Source organism: Callionymus lyra, chromosome 7 (genome assembly GCF_982586985.1).
Source record: "Callionymus lyra chromosome 7, fCalLyr1.hap1.1, whole genome shotgun sequence".
In the NCBI taxonomy this organism is placed as follows: domain Eukaryota; kingdom Metazoa; phylum Chordata; class Actinopteri; order Syngnathiformes; family Callionymidae; genus Callionymus; species Callionymus lyra.
In genome coordinates this window covers 2,411,023-2,428,891 of record NC_141824.1, presented here as the reverse complement: position 1 = coordinate 2,428,891, position 17,869 = coordinate 2,411,023, and the positions used below count along the sequence as shown (strand labels likewise).

Sequence of the window (17,869 nt, the reverse complement as noted above, 5' to 3'; positions counted from 1 at the left end):
TTCAGAGTATTTTACAAGCGCGAGACTCGAGGTGAGCATCTCTGCTTCGTTTACACTCTTGCATTATCTGCTCTATTTTAGCAACTTTAGTTTTTTATACCGACAGCTGTAGTTACTTCTGACTGAAAACACTGAAGTTGAAGTGAAGTGAACTCGGCGTCTCCTGGTGTAACGTTCTGTGACCAGCAGAATCTTCTCGTCCACAGAAGTCAAAGGTCATGGCTCCTGTTTCTATGTCTCGCATCTGCTGTGGACTGTGTGAGCGAGAAGAACCTCCTCGACCAGTCGCAGGTACTTTTATGACAACATCCTCAATGATGTCCTTACGATTGTACTGTGTTTCTTTCAAATCTAATATTTCACGATACAATATTTCACTCTTTATGATTTTAAATATGTTGCATCGCAAGATGATAAAAAGCTGCTTTTAGAAACTAACCAGACCTACTTGTAGCTTTGTTTAAAAAAAAAAAAACACTAAATAATTCATACCATATTAGGATGATTAACAATAAAGTATAAATAAATATTAAAATAAATAAATCACTTGCATTACAAATAATAATTACATACTAACATTTATTTTTGCTGAACTATTTCTGTATGTATAAATGCATTTATTCTATACATTTGTACTTAAGTTTATTTGTACTTTTAATTGTTTTTATTTCCTTTTTTCAAACATTTATTTATAGTTTTTAATTTTCATCTTTTATTTATTCAAACATTTCGCAGGCAGTGTTTAAATTAAGCCGTCAAACCTGAAGCCAAATGAGTTGCATTGAAAATCTTGATTATGGCTCCACCTAGTGACGCAACAGGGTCAGTGAAATGATGTGGGTTCTGCCGTTTCTAAATGTTAGTGTTTATATTTGTTTACAAAACAAGATAAATAGTCTTGTGTCAGTTTTTTTTGTTTTGAAATTTTTGAATCTCGACTTTTTGAGGGGCTGCATTTGCTGTGGATTTTATTTATTTTAAAATACACGAGATTTCAGCTTGAATTTGTTGAAATACGTTGCCCTCCCAGCGTATTTTTCGAGGGCGCCGCCGCCCTGTTTGTGTCGCTGATGTGAAGTTTGGTGGTCATGTGACATTCACGGATGCTTCAGGCATGTCGTCCAGACGAGGCTGCGAGGGAAGAGAATCGTTCCAATAATAGATAAGAAGAATAAGAATAGAGACGTCCACAATAAATTGTAAAGTGTCTTCAGATTTGTTATCATAAGACACTTTAAAAGGATGAACAAAAGGTCAGGACGGTCAGAACTAAACTATATGTTAGAGAAAATAAGAAAATCTTAGTTAATGTCACGTGTTGTTGCTTGAACTGACCCAGGAACAGCATTCGTGATGGAAAACAAAGTAAATATTTGTTTATAATTGAATCTTCGGGACTAACTTGTTCACAGTCACAGCTCCGGTCCCGACCGTCGCCTTCACGGCCAAACTGTCGTGTCCCGACAGTTACCCCGTTCACGCCGGGGTGCTGCGCTTCACCACGGTGCTGATCAACCAGGGCGGCGGCTACGACCCCGGGACGGGGGTCTTCACCTGCCCGGCGGGCGGCCTGTACTACTTCACGGTGCACCTGTCGGTGTACGGCTGCGGTCAGGCCTGCCTGCACAAGAACGGCGAGAAGGTGGTGAGTCTGTACCACACGTCGCTGCCCGACAAGTGCAGCCAGGTGGCGAGCGTCAGCAGCGTGGTCCGGCTGGACCAGGAGGACCAGGTCTCCGTCAACCTGTGGGGGCCCTGCAGGAACGACATCTTCAGCACCGACGACAACGACACCGTGTTCTGTGGGTTCAGGTTGGGTTAGTTGGACGCGTGTCCATCACGTGACCAACATTCCACAATAAAGCGTGTCGAGAAAACCTCACAAGTTTGCAGTTTCACGTCGTGTTGTTACTGAAGCTCCTGCAAACGAATCACATGTTACACCAGTGCTGTGTCTCAAATCGCATACTAATCTTAGTATGCTAGAAGTTAGTATGCATCAGTTTAGTATGCATACTAACTAGTACGCAAATTCTCCGCAGATAGTATGTCTCAAATCAAACCCTGAAGCTACACACTAACCGGAAATCACATGACAGCTTCTTCTTCTACTTCTATTTAACGATGTTTCAAGCAGCTGTTTGAACGCTATCGCCACCTGCTGGCAGCACGTATTGCAACTTTGGAAAAAGAAATAAAGAAAAAATATGAGAATCTAAATAATCGCGAGATATTTAAGCTGGTATCAGCAGCGAAGACGTGTTTATCCTCCTGCTGCTGAAAATACACATTTAAGTATATGCATATATATGCATTTATATATGACGTAACTTCCGTTTAAAACGTCACTAAAATGGCGGCTGTTTAGTGTGGTTAGTGTCCATCGAACCATGCTAGTTTTGTGGGCGTGTTAGTACGACAATTTAGTATGCATGGCGCACTAAATTTCGCATACTAAGAATTGAGACACACTAACGTACTAAAAATACTAACTTTTAGTAGCTAGTGTGCGATTTGAGACACAGCACTGGTGAGCAGGTGACACGAGCTGGTCACACTATGTCACCTGCAGCTGCAGTCGCTGGTGTCACTTGAAAATAATGATCGGTTGAATCAGTGGTTCAGAGCTGGAGATGAAATAATGACGACACCGTGTCGTGAAGCCTCGACCCAAGGTCGGGTCACGAGGGTACGATGACCCGACGATCCACAGAAAACTCTTTCAGCTCTTCTTGGGAAACACAGTGTTTCTCCTGGGTCTGCCCCGAGGACTCCTCCCATCAGTCAATGCCCGGAACACCTTCCATCACTAGGATTTATCTACTAATAAAGTCATTTCCAGAACCTTTTTCTCACTCGTACAATGAAGAAATGAAAAAGACATTTGTTATACTTTAACTTCCAAGCACTGAGACCCTGCATACCTCTGCCAAGAAGCTCTTTCCAAATAACTTCAAATGAAAAAATTAAAAACGTTTGTTTAAATGTTTGGTTCCTAAGAAAAGGTTCGAAGCGTCGACACAGTGCTATGGAAGTAAAAAACTATTATAATTCAAAGTCACATATTGACTTCTCACTGTGACGCCTCCAGAGATGTTTCAGGTTCTATGAGCTGCTCTTCAGAGAAGGTTCTCCGGATCCTGAGGCGTTTCATTCAGTCATGCTGAGGTCATGGGTTCACGTCCGTCGCGCCCACTTTTACACTGAAATACATATGATTTATTATTATTTACTTTTTTAAACCATATGAAACGTACTATTGAAACACAAAAATAAACAAATGTATAAATCACAGACGGTTCTTCTATGAAGGAAACTACAGCCTCACCAGTGGGTTTAAGTCCAAAGCAGGTAAATCATAGTTAAACATATTAAAACCATAATCAAAAGGGATTTAATTTTAGTTCAGTTAATTATACGAGTATTCTGTGTTTTTTTTAAGTTTATTTTTCTGTTTGTTTATGTAGTTCTTAACAGAACACGAGCAGTCGCTGTCAGAGCCAAACGAGTGAAGCATAAGTTCCTCAATATTGAAACTTAAAACCCCAACAACATATTTTCATCTCCAACTGATTCTATTAACAACATTTTCTGAACATTTTTTTTTTTTTGTGAATTACGACTAGAAGTCACTGCAGGTCAAAGTTCTTTTAAGAAATAAGATGTTTTGACTCTTATTCCAGCAGCTTTTTCACATAAAACGGTGGATGTTGGAAATATAAATACATGAAATAATGTATTATATTCTTTGATTGACGGCATTTAAATAAACCTGTACAGACAAATATTTCCAGCATGTCCTCACTGGTGCAGATGCATCGCGTCAGGCTGGAAGTAACATCTCGTGTGTGATCGTCGTTAAACACAGACGGTTTGAACTCGACACGTGAACTCAGATCAGTTTCCATCAACACAGGCCACTTCCTTCCTCAGGTGTCACGGCGTCAACACAGGTGAGCAGAACCGTGAGGTGAGAGCGAAGAGAACCCGGAGGGCGAGACGTGAGCGAGGCTCGGTTTCATGAGTCAGTGTTTTTCATTCACCCGAGAGTTCATCCATCAGTCAGACGCACTGACGGCTGAACTTCATCCTAAACCGTCTGGAATCACGAACGTTGAGGATTTAAAGTCAGTGACACATGATTTTTAATGTGATCCTCGTGACACGTATGACCTTCAGGTTGTTCAGGAGATGAACCTCAGTTTAAACAGAATCATTTCTATAAACTGCTTTAAGTGTTTAAAATTGTATTTTTCCATACATTCAACGTTATTTTCAAGTTATATAAAATAAACATCATAAAAAATTCAGCCGCTCGTGTTCGACCAGTTAAATATTTAATCTGAAATACATCTGCGTCGTCCACTTCCTGTCTGCCGAGATTTGAGACGTAAAATGGAAACAACTTTGTGTTAAAGGTCGTTTCTGGACTTGATGCGAGAACATGGATCGTGTTTGAGACAAATGTGAGGAACTGATATTAGAAAACAATCAAGTTACCGTTCTTTCAAATGATCCCTAAATATAGATTAAATATAAAATAAAACAATTACTTGTCAATTTCCATTTTCTCGAGCAGAGTTTGTCTATAAATTGAAGAAAATGAAGACAGAAACGGGTGAAGATGAAGGAAAAACTCTGGAGATATGAAAACATTTCGATGCAATTGTGATGAAATTAGGTTTTTAAAATGAATTCCTAAAAGAAATGATGCAACACAAAGGTAAGGTCAGCTCAGAAAATGTAAACATGAAGAAATTAAGTTTTATTAAAATATAAATATATGATACAAAAAAACTGGACTGAGTTGGATTTTAGGATAAAATCAAATCTAATTCAGTTTCACTCGTTGCTTTTTACAAGTGAAAGCTTCTCAATATTATTTAATGAAATATTTACAGTGTTTTGGTGACATGTTTATTTATTGTAAGTAAAAATAGAGTCGTATAAATCAAAGTTGCTGCTCCAGATTATTCTGCATCAACAGCTCAATGTAATCCAAGAGAGAAGAACAATCACGACGATCTATCGAAGCAAAAGTTAAATTATAATTAATTATTTCTATCTTAGAAGATTTTTAAATTGATTTGGAGTTTTTTTTATATAATATTTATTTTATATAATTTGTTTGAATGTCATTGTCTGCTTTTTTTTGTTTATTTATCTTTTAAGTTTGATATTGAACCGAAATTTGTTCAGAAGAAAAAAATGAATCAGAAAAGTTCATTTAATTATTTAACTGACTTAATATGTTCATTATCTTAATATATTATCACGGTACGTTTTCACAAATAACTGCTCGAGGTTATGATGTTAAACTTGTTGCACTACATGTATTAAAGCCAACTTTTAATTTAATTAATAATAAATAGAAATTTGCCTTAAATTTGATTTATTATGGCGAGTTTTTGCAAATAATTGTATAATGTAAGTTGAGTGTAATACAATTAAACAAACTACTTTTAAAATACTTGTTTTTACATATAATCATTTGTGAAAACCTGCCATAATAAATGTAATTAAACCCAACTTTTCTTTTTCAATGTATTTTTATTTATTTTTATCGCCCCTCATGGATTTAAATTTTCACTGAAAGTTTATTTTCACTCAAAGTGTTTTATTACTTTAAGTGTTCAATCCTTCAGACTTGAGGCTCAGGATAAATCCTCTGCACCTTTAAGAGAGTCGATCAGGATCAGAGAAAACTGGTCCTCAGGACTCAGATCAGATCACACGCACGCGTCTGTCTGGTGCGCGTGTCCTCCTCGTCTGGACCAGTCTTCACTGAGAGTCTGACCATGGAGGAGCTGAAGTCCTGCGGGTCTTCCTTCAGCATCAACAGCCTTCTGTGGAGGAGAGACTCCCTCAGAGACCCCCTCAGAGACCCCCTCAGAGACCCCCTCAGAGACCCCCTCAGGGACTCCCTCAGAGACCCTCCTCAGACCTCAGGTTCCGACCCCCCCGTGGACCGGGTCCAGACCGACAAGCCCCCCTTCAGCTACAACGCGCTGATCATGATGGCGATCCGCCAGAGTCCGGGTCACCGTCTGACCCTGAGCGGCATCTACGACTTCATCACCCGCAACTTCCCCTTCTACCGCCAGAACCGGGCCGGCTGGCAGAACTCCATCCGACACAACCTGAGCCTCAACAAGTGCTTCGTGAAGGTCCCGCGTCACTACGACGACCCCGGGAAGGGGAACTACTGGATGCTGGACCCCTGCAGCGAGGACGTCTTCATCGGGGGAGCCTCTGGAAAGCTGCGGCGCAGAACCCCCGGGTCCAGAACCAAGCTGGGCTTGAAGAGGAGCTGCCGGTTCGCGTCCTCGGGCGTGACCGTGAGCGGGTCCTTCTACTGGCCACTGCCGCCCTTCCTGCCGACTCACCTGAGCGGTTACCTGGCGCCACACCCGCGCCTCTCCCGCCACCAGGCCGTGCTCGCGCACCGGTCCTCGGGTGACCCGGACCGGTTCCTGCAGACCCACCGGGAGATGTCGTACATCGGGGTGAGCTGCGCGCAGAGCCGCAGACCCCCGCTGAGCAGCTCGTGGCCCTCGGCGCTCGCACCGTGTCCCCTGCAGGAGCCGCTGAACATGAGCTACTTCTACTCGACCCACATCCCGAGTCCGGGACCCGAGGACCCGGTCCGGATCCCTCCAGGGGTGTTCGGATCCAAACGAGGTTTTTGCAACGAGTTTCAAAATTACATGCCGCACGTGAACGCATCATCCTGTTGGAACTTTGAGAAATAGTTGAACTTTATCTGAACGTTTGTGTTTCCAGCGAAACAAAAAACAAAAAATGTTGGTAAAAAAGCTTTAAAAAACGACAATCGTTTATATATGATTTTTCGAGTCTAAAATGATTCTTCATGTGGGACATTTATGTTGATTCATGTTGATTTGTGAATTCTTAAGCTTGAAAATACATTTGTACAATAGGTTTCATTAAGCAGTATTAAATCATCTTATTATAAATTACAAAGACTTCCTTCTGATGTTTTTTATTTAAACAAAGTCACGCGATAAATGTTGTGTATTTAAAATAACGCATGTTGCAGTGAAAATAATAGAAACCCATAAAAATGGTTATATATGTCATGAACTGTGTCATCACAATAAATACTCGACTTTAAGTTTAATTGTTTTGCTATCAAGCGATGTTTTTCCTCATTTTTCTGTGTTTTAATTTCTTTAAAGAAGATTTGACAGACAGGTGAATGAAAATCATAATGATTTCTACTCAAAATATTTTATAAAACAAAGTATGTCTGTTATATACATTTAAAATCTTGCATCATATTCTCCGTAAACACATGTCAATAAAGTTTCATTCTCACTATCATACAGAGAGAATCGCTGGTTAAACAAAATTTAAATAATAATAACAATTAAATCATCTAAAACAGTATTTCAAATAAAGAAAACTTGAACCTTAAATTAAACAAGGTTTTAAACATCACTTGTTTATTGATACAATTGGTATTTTATAATTCATTATTTATTTTAAAATACAAGTTAGTTTTACCGCAAATAAAATACGCTTCTCTGTATATTAACACCCTTGTTGTTATATGTGCGCACTGTTACTAACTGTGTTTGTCCAATAAATCAAATCTAAATTAAACCAACATCACAGTTTTCTGTTCTGTTCATGTAAACATGGTTCTGTTGATTCTTAACATGTAATCATTTATAAATGTATTTGTGTGTATAATGCATGACAATAAAGATTAAATATAAAGAATCTTTTGATATCATTTCATTCACGTGTTCAATTCAAATAAACAATATTAAACTGGTGGAGGTACTTTAATGGATTAATTTGAATGTAAAAACTGCAATAAAACATTCAAAGAGTTGTTTCAACAGTTTGAACTGTGTTGTTTTTAACTGTTTCCTCCTCGGACAATGTTGCTGTGTTTAGTAAATAAACTATAATGTTTAGTTGTACCAATATATAAACTCTGTGTTTAGTTGATAAATAAACTCTGTGTTTAGTTGTACCAATATATAAATTCTGTGTTTAGTTGTACCAATATATAAATTCTGTGTTTAGTTGTACCAATATATAAATTCTGTGTTTAGTTGATAAATAAACTCTGTGTTTAGTTGTACCAATATATCAACTCTGTGTTTAGTTGTACCAATATATAAACTCTGTGTTTAGCTGTACAAATATATAAACTTTGTGTTTATTTGATATATCAACTCTGTGTTTAGTTGTACCAATATATAAACTCTGTGTTTAGTTGTACCAATATATAAACTCTGTGTTTAGCTGTACCAATATATAAACTCTGTGTTTAGTTGTACCAATATATAAACTCTGTGTTTAGCTGTACAAATATATAAACTTTGTGTTTATTTGATATATCAACTCTGTGTTTAGTTGTACCAATATATAAATTCTGTGTTTAGTTGTACCAATATATAAATTCTGTGTTTAGTTGTACCAATATATAAATTCTGTGTTTAGTTGTACCAATATATAAATTCTGTGTTTAGTTGATAAATAAACTCTGTGTTTAGTTGTACCAATATATCAACTCTGTGTTTAGTTGTACCAATATATCAACTCTGTGTTTAGTTGTACCAATATATAAACTCTGTGTTTAGCTGTACAAATATATAAACGTTGTGTTTATTTGATATATCAACTCTGTGTTTAGTTGTACCAATATATAAACTCTGTGTTTAGTTGTACCAATATATAAACTCTGTGTTTAGCTGTACCAATATATAAACTCTGTGTTTAGTTGTACCAATATATAAACTCTGTGTTTAGCTGTACAAATATATAAACTCTGTGTTTATTTGATATATAAACTCTGTGTTTAGTTGTACCAATATATAAGTACTTGCAATATATAAACTCTGTGTCACCTCTTCAAAGACGTCCTGAACAAATGGACGTCACACTTCATCCTGCTGAACAAAGGCTGATTATATATATTGAATAACTGTCTCTCTGTGGCTTCAGACGTGGATCAGGTTTCAACTCTTCAGTTTTATGTTTTCAACACTGAAGGAGATCATTTGTTCCTCAGTGTTTCAACCAGGTGTCGTAAAGATGTGTCGTGTGCAGGTAAGTTAAGGAATCAAATAAATGTATTACTTGAGTAGTAAATCTTGTCAACAAAGATACAAGTAACATTAAACACTGTATTATCTCTAAACATTGATATTTAAACCTGGACTTTCATCATCACGCTGTACAAAATAATCCAAACATTTTCTTGGATCACACTTCAAACAACATAAATTATATGTACAATAATAAACAATGACTTCAAGCTTGTGACAAAACAAAGTAGATTACAGTGAAATAACAAGTGTTTAACTCCATGTATTCGCACACATGTAAATACAAATATAAAATACTTACACATGTCAGTCCTTTTCAGTGACATATTGTTGAAATGTTGATCAATATTCGATAATTGTTCATTGTTTATTAAATTACTTATTCATTCATCTTGTGACTTAAGTATCAGTTTAAATTAGTATATAAAAATGTGGCCCTAATTCCCCTTCGTAACTTTTATAGATAATAAACTTGAAAATCGTTTGAACTTTTTAAAATCCTTCCGCGTTTGTATTGACCCGGAAGTCTTAGGAAGTGTTAGACCCGCCGATTTGAGTGACCCGGAAGTGCTTTGGTCCACGCGAGGCCGCTTTGTCGTTTCACTGACGGAGGCGGAGGAGCGTTTTCTTGACTTTACTAAAATACATTTAATCTAGAAACATGTAAGTATTTATGACGCACGCATGCGAGTGATTTACAGATAATCGCCTTTTGTTTCTTTGTCTAACAGCCTTCTTTCCTTAGCATGTTAGCATTAGCGCTAATGTGCTACAATAGGCCGGTAGTTGGTTAGCTCAGGCTAATAACAGGTTTATGACTTTTATACCTTCAGTTTATGGGTGATTTCGTCTTTACTCGACATAGTCTAAGTTTTGTTTTTCATGTGGGAAAAGATATGCAAACAATTGGCTTAAATACTCGATTAAAAGAGATACATGTTACTCTATAGTTTGAGTCTTGCTTCATTTGAACTCATCCTCAACGTTTCTCTCTAAGATCTGCTCTTTAATAGAATATTAAAAATAAACTGTTATCGTTATTAGATTAGACATGATGAGTTATTTTACTTGCATATTATTTTTTCTATAACTGTTGAATTATTCAGCCTTTCTGCACTGAAGTAACAATATGTTTTCTCTGACAGGATATGTTTAAAATGCTCATTTAAACTGCACTTTTCAAAGAAAAATGGAGGGAAAAAAAGTGTCTCTACTAAAAAGGTTGTGTTAATATATAACATCAAAATAATTTGATCCTAATGGTTTTTTCTTCTTAATAACTAAACCAGCATTAGCGTGTTTTCTTTTAGTATTCATCACAGTTTCAAGATAACTTATTTATTTATTAAAAAAAATACCCTTTAGTTCAATATTTCAAGTAGAAAATGAAATGTTCATGTTCATCATCATGTTGTTCAAATTCTTATATCGGGTCACATTTGAAGGATACTTTATGTAGAATGTAAATAAGTAACTTATATTTCTCGCCCGGGGTCACATGTAACAAGTATAACACGAGTGTTTCTGTCGTCCAGGAGTCTGTTAACGAAGCCCAAGTCGGAGATGACTCCTGAGGAGCTGCAGAAGCGTGAGGAGGAGGAGTTCAACACTGGTCCTCTCTCGGTGCTCACTCAGTCGGTGAAGAACAACACTCAGGTTCTCATCAACTGTCGCAACAACAAGAAGCTGCTCGGAAGAGTCAAAGCTTTTGACAGGTAAGAACAGGTCAATGTTTACAGACACGATTTATGATTTTATCTAAAGACATCTTTCTAGGTCTGAAGGTCATAGTACGGTAATATTTTAAACAGCATAACAGCGTAGAGTAGTAGTTTCCCCAAAATTGACTCATTTTCTACTCTCATGTCGACTAATGTTGATTATTTTCAGACTAATCTGTTCTTTTTAGACTTCTAGACAAAAATGTTTGTTCATTTTAATGTAGCGACTGGAGCTCAGTTGTCTTCGTCTTCATCTTCGTCCAAAGAGACACTTAACAGCATCCAAATACTTTCAAACTGCTCGTCTGTAACGTCTTTTATTGAAGCTCCACATGAGAAGAATTGTTCTGAAAAACTTGAATAAAAGAACTTTAAAGCTTGTTCCAGGTAAATATCACGCAGTTGACTGTCTAGACGAGAAGCGCTTAGGATATTACCCAGAGTACTACTTTGTTATTCTTTAAACTTTTGCTTTAAACTATCTTAAAATATAAACTTGTTTAATTCATTCCTGAGCAGTTCTTCTTTTAAGTTTAAATTATCACCATAAATAATAAGGCTGCACGATATATCGAAAAAATACCGATATCACGATATGGTCACGTGCGATATGAATATTGAAAACTCGTGATAATTTATCTTTTTTTTTGTATAAATCAAGCATTTCTTAAATCCGCACTTTAATCAATCACGTTCTGTAAAGTTGTCAATTTGTACTTCTATGTCTCGTTGTTGTTCATGTCTCCGTCTGTCGTGAACTGTGCAGCTTGTTAGGCTCGGTTGCTATGGTGACGCGTCTTGCCGGCGCACTGACTTAGCTCAGTATATTCAGTGAAGTAATACTAACTTATGATCTAGTCAAACACTAGTGATCCAGTGAAGTAATACTAACTTATGATCTAGTCAAACACTAGTGATCCAGTGAAGTAATACTAATTTATGATCTAGTCAAACACTAGTGATCCAGTGAAGTAATACTAACTTATGATCTAGTCAAACACTAGTGATCCAGTGAAGTAATACTAACTTATGATCTAGTCAAACACTAGTGATCCAGTGAAGTAATACTAACTTGTGATCTAGTCAAACACTAGTGATCCAGTGAAGTAATACTAACTTATGATCTAGTCAAACACTAGTGATCCAGTCACTCGTCTCTTTCAACCTCCTTTGTTAAAGCAACATATCGTAAGAACTTTTCAACATAGAATCATGGTCGTAATTAGAGCTGCACGATATCGGAAATATGTGTGATATTCGATATTGTTGTCTTGAATTGCGATATCGATATTATTGCGATATTTTTTCTTTCACCTAAAAATGTAGCCGCTGCACGTGCAGTAAAGCGCAGGAGTGAGTACTGTGAGTCCCGGGGGTTTAAAGAAAGAAAACGATGAGATATTTCCCTTTTGTTTATTTCCGCGCTTCTGTGTCGACATGATGGAAGAAAAATATCACTTCAGTTTCGAGGACTTGCATCGGTTTCCCGTGAAACTGAGCGACATCAGAGAGGAGCTGCCGGCACGTCACGATATCACCAAATCCATAATAAATTCACCTCCTTGTACACGCACACATAACACTTATATATATATATATATAAATGATGCTAACAACTTAGCTCGTTAGCATACGGTGAAGACGCACACATAACACTTTATAAATGATGCTAACAACTTAGCTTGTTAGCATACGGTGAAGACGCACACATAACACTTTATAAATGATGCTAACAACTTAGCTTGTTAGCATACGGTGAAGACGCACACATCACCCCTTATAAATGATGCTAACAACTTAGCTCGTTAGCATACGGTGAAGACGGACAGGTTTGTTTGGAAGTTCACGATCTTCTAAGAAAACAGCTGAGACGAGATGAAAAGTTCTTACAATATGTTGCTTTAACAAAGGAGGTTGAAAGAGACGAGTGACTGGATCACTAGTGTTTGACTAGATCATAAGTTAGTATTACTTCACTGGATCACTAATGTTTGACTAGATCATAAGTTAGTATTACTTCACTGGATCACTAGTGTTTGACTAGATCATAAGTTAGTATTACTTCACTGGATCACTAGTGTTTGACTAGATCATAAGTTAGTATTACTTCACTGGATCACTAGTGTTTGACTAGATCATAAGTTAGTATTACTTCACTGGATCACTAGTGTTTGACTAGATCATAAGTTAGTATTACTTCACTGGATCACTAGTGTTTGACTAGATCATAAGTTAGTATTACTTCACTGGATCACTAGTGTTTGACTAGATCACAAGTTAGTATTACTTCACTGGATCACTAGTGTTTGACTAGATCATGAGTTAGTATTACTTCACTGGATCACTAGTGTTTAACTAGATCATAAGTTAGTATTACTTCACTGGATCACTAGTGTTTGACTAGATCATAAGTTAGTATTACTTCACTGGATCACTAGTGTTTGACTAGATCATAAGTTAGTATTACTTCACTGGATCACTAGTGTTTGACTAGATCATAAGTTAGTATTACTTCACTGGATCACTAGTGTTTGACTAGATCATAAGTTAGTATTACTTCACTGGATCACTAGTGTTTGACTAGATCATAAGTTAGTATTACTTCACTGGATATACTGAAGCGTCACCATAGCAACCAAGCCTAACAAGCACAGTTCACAGACAGACGGAGACGTAAACAACAACGAGACATAGAAGTACAAATTGACAACTTTACAGAATGTAACACTGGTCGAATTGCGCATTTAAGAAATGCTTGATTTATAATAAAAAATATATATAAATGATCACATGCTTTCCATATGTATATCACACGTGACAATATCACAAAATTGATATTATTTCGATGTATCATGAAGCCTTAATCGTAATGAAAATGACCTTCTTTGTCTTTTGTTATTAATCCTGAAGCAAAAGACGACGATTGACTCATGGAGAGTTTAAATGATGTGTCGATGAAATCACAACACATGTCTGAACATGGTTTATTTAAACTTATTTAAAGCTCTACGTCTCTTATCTCAAACCTCTGCTCAGACACTGCAACATGGTGCTGGAGAACGTGAAGGAGATGTGGACCGAGGTTCCCAAGAGCGGCAAAGGCAAGAAGAAGTCGAAGCCGGTCAACAAGGATCGCTACATCTCCAAGATGTTCCTGAGAGGAGACTCGGTCATCGTGGTGCTGAGGAATCCTCTCATCACCGGGAAATGAACTGTTTTTCTGACCGACATGTTTTTCTTTTTCTTTACAATGTGACGCACGGCGGCGTCTGGTTCTGTTCACACCTGTGTGCCGTCTTTTTGAGTTTTAATAATAAAAGGATAAAAGCATTTCTATCGTTTGTTGTTTCTCACTGTGATCACGGATGAAAAGTCGTGGAGAAAACTTGCCGCTCGTCTCCCTCTCTCTTTCTTTCTCTCTCTCTTTCTTTCTCTCTCTCCCTCCTGTCACCCCTCTCTCTCTCTCTCTCCCTCCTGTCACCCCTCTCTCTCTCTCTCCCTCCTGTCACCTCTCTCTCTCTCTCTCTCCCTCCTGTCACCCCTCTCTCTCTCTCTCTCCCTCCTCTCACCCCTCTCTCTCTCTCTCCCTCCTGTCACCCCTCTCTCTCTCTCTCCCTCCTGTCACCCCTCTCTCTCGCTCCCTCCCTCCTGTCACCCCTCTCTCTCCCTCCCTCCTGTCACCCCTCACTCTCTCTCTCTCCCTCCTGTCACCCCTCACTCTCTCTCTCCCTCCCTCCTGTCACCCCTCACTCTCTCTCTCTCCCTCCTGTCACCCCTCACTCTCTCTCCCTCCCTCCTGTCACCCCTCACTCTCTCTCCCTCCCTCCTGTCACCCCTCACTCTCTCTCCTCCCTCCTGTCACCCCTCTCTCTCTCCCTCCCTCCTGTCACCCCTCTCTCTCTCCCTCCCTCCTGTCACCCCTCACTCTCTCCCTCCCTCCTGTCACCCTTCTCTCTCCCTCTCTCTCTCTCTCCCTCTCTCTCTCCCTCCTGTCACCCCTCTCTCTCTCTCTCTCTCTCTCCCTCCTGTCACCCCTCTCTCTCCCTCTCTCTCTCTCTCCCTCTCTCTCTCCCTCCTGTCACCCCTCTCTCTCTCCTCCTGTCACCCCTCACTCTCTCTCCCTCCCTCCTGTCACCCCTCACTCTCTCTCCCTCCCTCCTGTCACCCCTCTTTCTCCCTCCTGTCACCCCTCTTTCTCCCTCCTGTCACCCCTCACTCTCTCTCCCTCCCTCCTGTCACCCCTCTTTCTCCCTCCTGTCACCCCTCACTCTCTCTCCCTCCCTCCTGTCACCCCTCTTTCTCCCTCCTGTCACCCCTCTCTCTCTCTCCATCCCTCCTGTCACCCCTCTTTCTCCCTCCTGTCACCCCTCTCTCTCTCTCCCTCCCTCCTGTCACCCCTCACTCTCTCTCTCCCTCCCTCCCTCCTGTCACCCCTCACTCTCTCTCCCTCCCTCCTGTCACCCCTCTTTCTCCCTCCTGTCACCCCTCTCTCTCTCTCCCTCCCTCCTGTCACCCCTCTTTCTCCCTCCTGTCACCCCTCTCTCTCTCCCCCTCCCTCCTGTCACCCCTCACTCTCTCTCTCCCTCCCTCCTGTCACCCCTCACTCTCTCTCTCCCTCCCTCCTGTCACCCCTCACTCCCTCTCTCTCTCCCTCCTGTCACCCCTCTCTCTCTCTCCCTCCTGTCACCCCTCTCTCTCTCTCTCTCTCTCTCCCTCCTGTCACCCCTCTCTCTCTCTCTCTCTCCCTCCTGTCACCCCTCGCTCTCTCTCTCTCCCTCCTGTCACCCTCTCCCTCCCTCCCCCTCTCTCTCCCTCCTGTCACCCCTCTCCCTCCCTCCTGTCACCCCTCACTCTCTCTCTCTCCCTCCCTCCTGTCACCCCTCACTCTCCCTCCCTCCCCCCCGGCGTCTTGGGTGTCCTTCTTGATTTCAGGCGGCAGCGTTCGATAAGCGACAAACTGCCGTTTAAAGAGCCGCTGCATTATTGATGCAGCAGATGTGCTGACTGTCACTTCACACCCTCGTCCTCCGCCGCCCCCTCCTGACCACTTTGTTCACGTCCTAATGGCGAGTGTCGCGTTTCTTTGGTTTCCAGTTCGTCTCCTCGCGTCACCTCCTCGTAAATAAACCTTCGTTTAAAAGATCGTTTAAAGTTTAACTGTTTGAAAGCAGTGGGTTCAGTGAACGCTGGAGGATCAGCTTGAACCATAATTTAATATAATTAATGACATTTGGTGACTCCTAGTGGTCTCCCAACTTATATATATATATATATACTTATTTAAGTTTAATTTGTGTGTAGTTAGTTTGTTCTCCCTGTGTTGCATGGGTTTACTCCGGACACTCCGGTTTCCTCCCACAGTAAAAAAACGTACAGAGGTTGCTTGAGAACTTTAGGAAATTTTCCGTATGTATGAGTGTGTGTGTGAATGGTTGTCTGTCTTTGTGTGTCCTGAGACAGACCGGTGTCCTGTCCAGGGTGTCCCCTGCCTCTCACCCTATGACACTGGGATAGACTCCAGTCTCCCCTCGACCCCCAAATAGGATAAAGCGATAGAAAATGAATGAATAATCATCAGGAATGACATCAAAAGACTTCTATAGCAGTTCACAATTTCAAGAGACACCTTTTTTAAAATCTCGTTTGCATTTTAATCTGATGTATCCTTGACTTAAACATCAACTCTGGTGTCATGAAGTGAAGGTTCTTCAAGACGCAGTAACTTCTCATCATGACCATGTTTTAATTATTACTTTATAAAGTTGCTCTGAAATCTGGACGAACGAGAGGTTACGAGAGTCCATTATGACGTAATAATGGCTTCACTCCTCCTCCAGCTGTAATCACGCTTTGTTTATACAACGAGTCCCTTGGAGGTGGAGACCATTGATGACGCGTGGTGACAAACCTCCATGCTTGACCAATCACAGCGGAGTGGGTGTGGTTATGGTCAACAAGATTTCATCTCCAGAAAAACAAAATGTTCTCAGTGGGCGGAGCTTAAGATTTTTATACCAAGACACACTGATGATGCAATAGAGTCACACATCACAACAACACACACACACTGATGATACAATAGAGTCACACATCACAACAACACACACACTGATGATACAATAGAGTCACACATCACAACAACACACACACTGATGATACAATAGAGTCACACATCACAACAACACACACACTGATGATACAATAGAGTCACACATCACAACAACACACACACACTGAGGATACAATAGAGTCACACATCACAACAACACACACACACTGATGATACAATAGAGTCACAAATCACAACACACACACACTGATGATACAATAGAGTCACAACAACACACACACACTGATGATACAATAGAGTCACACTTCACAACAACACACACACTGATGATACAATAGAGTCACACTTCACAACAACACACACACTGATGATACAATAGAGTCACACATCACAACAACACACACACACTGATGATACAATAGAGTCACACGTCACAACAACACACACACACTGATGATACAATAGAGTCACACGTCACAACAACACACACACACTGATGATACAATAGAGTCACACATCACAACAACACACACTGATGATACAATAGAGTCACACATCACAACAACACACACACACTGATGATACAATAGAGTCACAAATCACAACACACACACACTGATGATACAATAGAGTCACAACAACACACACACACTGATGATACAATAGAGTCACACTTCACAACAACACACACACTGATGATACAATAGAGTCACACTTCACAACAACACACACACACTGATGATACAATAGAGTCACACATCACAACAACACACACACACTGATGATACAATAGAGTCACACGTCACAACAACACACACACACTGATGATACAATAGAGTCACACGTCACAACAACACACACACACTGATGATACAATAGAGTCACACATCACAACAACACACACTGATGATACAATAGAGTCACAAATCACAACAACACACACACACTGATGATACAATAGAGTCACAACAACACACACACACTGATGATAC

The 17,869-nt window shown here is 39.8% G+C and overlaps 3 protein-coding genes across 3 annotated transcripts; all 3 read left to right on the top strand.

Annotated features, from left to right (window-relative positions):
- Window positions 1-218: 218 nt before the first annotated feature.
- LOC148074628 (complement C1q tumor necrosis factor-related protein 5-like) lies at window positions 219-1,822 on the top strand. Its single transcript, XM_087796076.1, has 2 exons — window positions 219-291; window positions 1,413-1,822. Exons 1-2 carry the CDS (start codon window positions 219-221, stop codon window positions 1,820-1,822), a joined length of 483 nt encoding a protein of 160 aa, XP_087652202.1.
- A 737-nt stretch (window positions 1,823-2,559) lies between these two features.
- Window positions 2,560-6,752, top strand: foxg1c (forkhead box G1c). Its single transcript, XM_087796075.1, has 3 exons — window positions 2,560-2,586; window positions 2,664-2,727; window positions 5,821-6,752. The coding sequence occupies exons 1-3, from the start codon at window positions 2,560-2,562 to the stop codon at window positions 6,750-6,752; spliced, it is 1,023 nt and encodes a 340-aa protein (XP_087652201.1).
- Window positions 6,753-9,632: 2,880 nt separating this feature from the next.
- snrpd2 (small nuclear ribonucleoprotein D2 polypeptide) lies at window positions 9,633-14,137 on the top strand. Its single transcript, XM_087795378.1, has 3 exons — window positions 9,633-9,749; window positions 10,622-10,801; window positions 13,844-14,137. Coding segments are annotated over exons 1-3 (357 nt in total). The 5' UTR covers window positions 9,633-9,747; the 3' UTR covers window positions 14,019-14,137.
- Window positions 14,138-17,869: the final 3,732 nt, after the last annotated feature.

Bases quoted from the DNA above. Each gene is read 5' to 3' on its own strand.
- LOC148074628 (XM_087796076.1), top strand. From the start codon at position 219: ATGGCTCCTGTTTCTATGTCTCGCATCTGCTGTGGACTGTGTGAGCGA. The intron at 292-1,412 runs GTACTTTTATGA...ACTTGTTCACAG, and splicing joins ACCTCCTCGACCAGTCGCAG to TCACAGCTCCGGTCCCGACC.
- foxg1c (XM_087796075.1), top strand. From the start codon at position 2,560: ATGTCACCTGCAGCTGCAGTCGCTGGT. The intron at 2,587-2,663 runs GTCACTTGAAAA...CGTGTCGTGAAG, and splicing joins CTGCAGCTGCAGTCGCTGGT to CCTCGACCCAAGGTCGGGTC. The intron at 2,728-5,820 runs TCTTCTTGGGAA...TGAAGTCCTGCG, and splicing joins CCACAGAAAACTCTTTCAGC to GGTCTTCCTTCAGCATCAAC.
- snrpd2 (XM_087795378.1), top strand. The intron at 10,802-13,843 runs GTAAGAACAGGT...ACCTCTGCTCAG, and splicing joins AGAGTCAAAGCTTTTGACAG to ACACTGCAACATGGTGCTGG.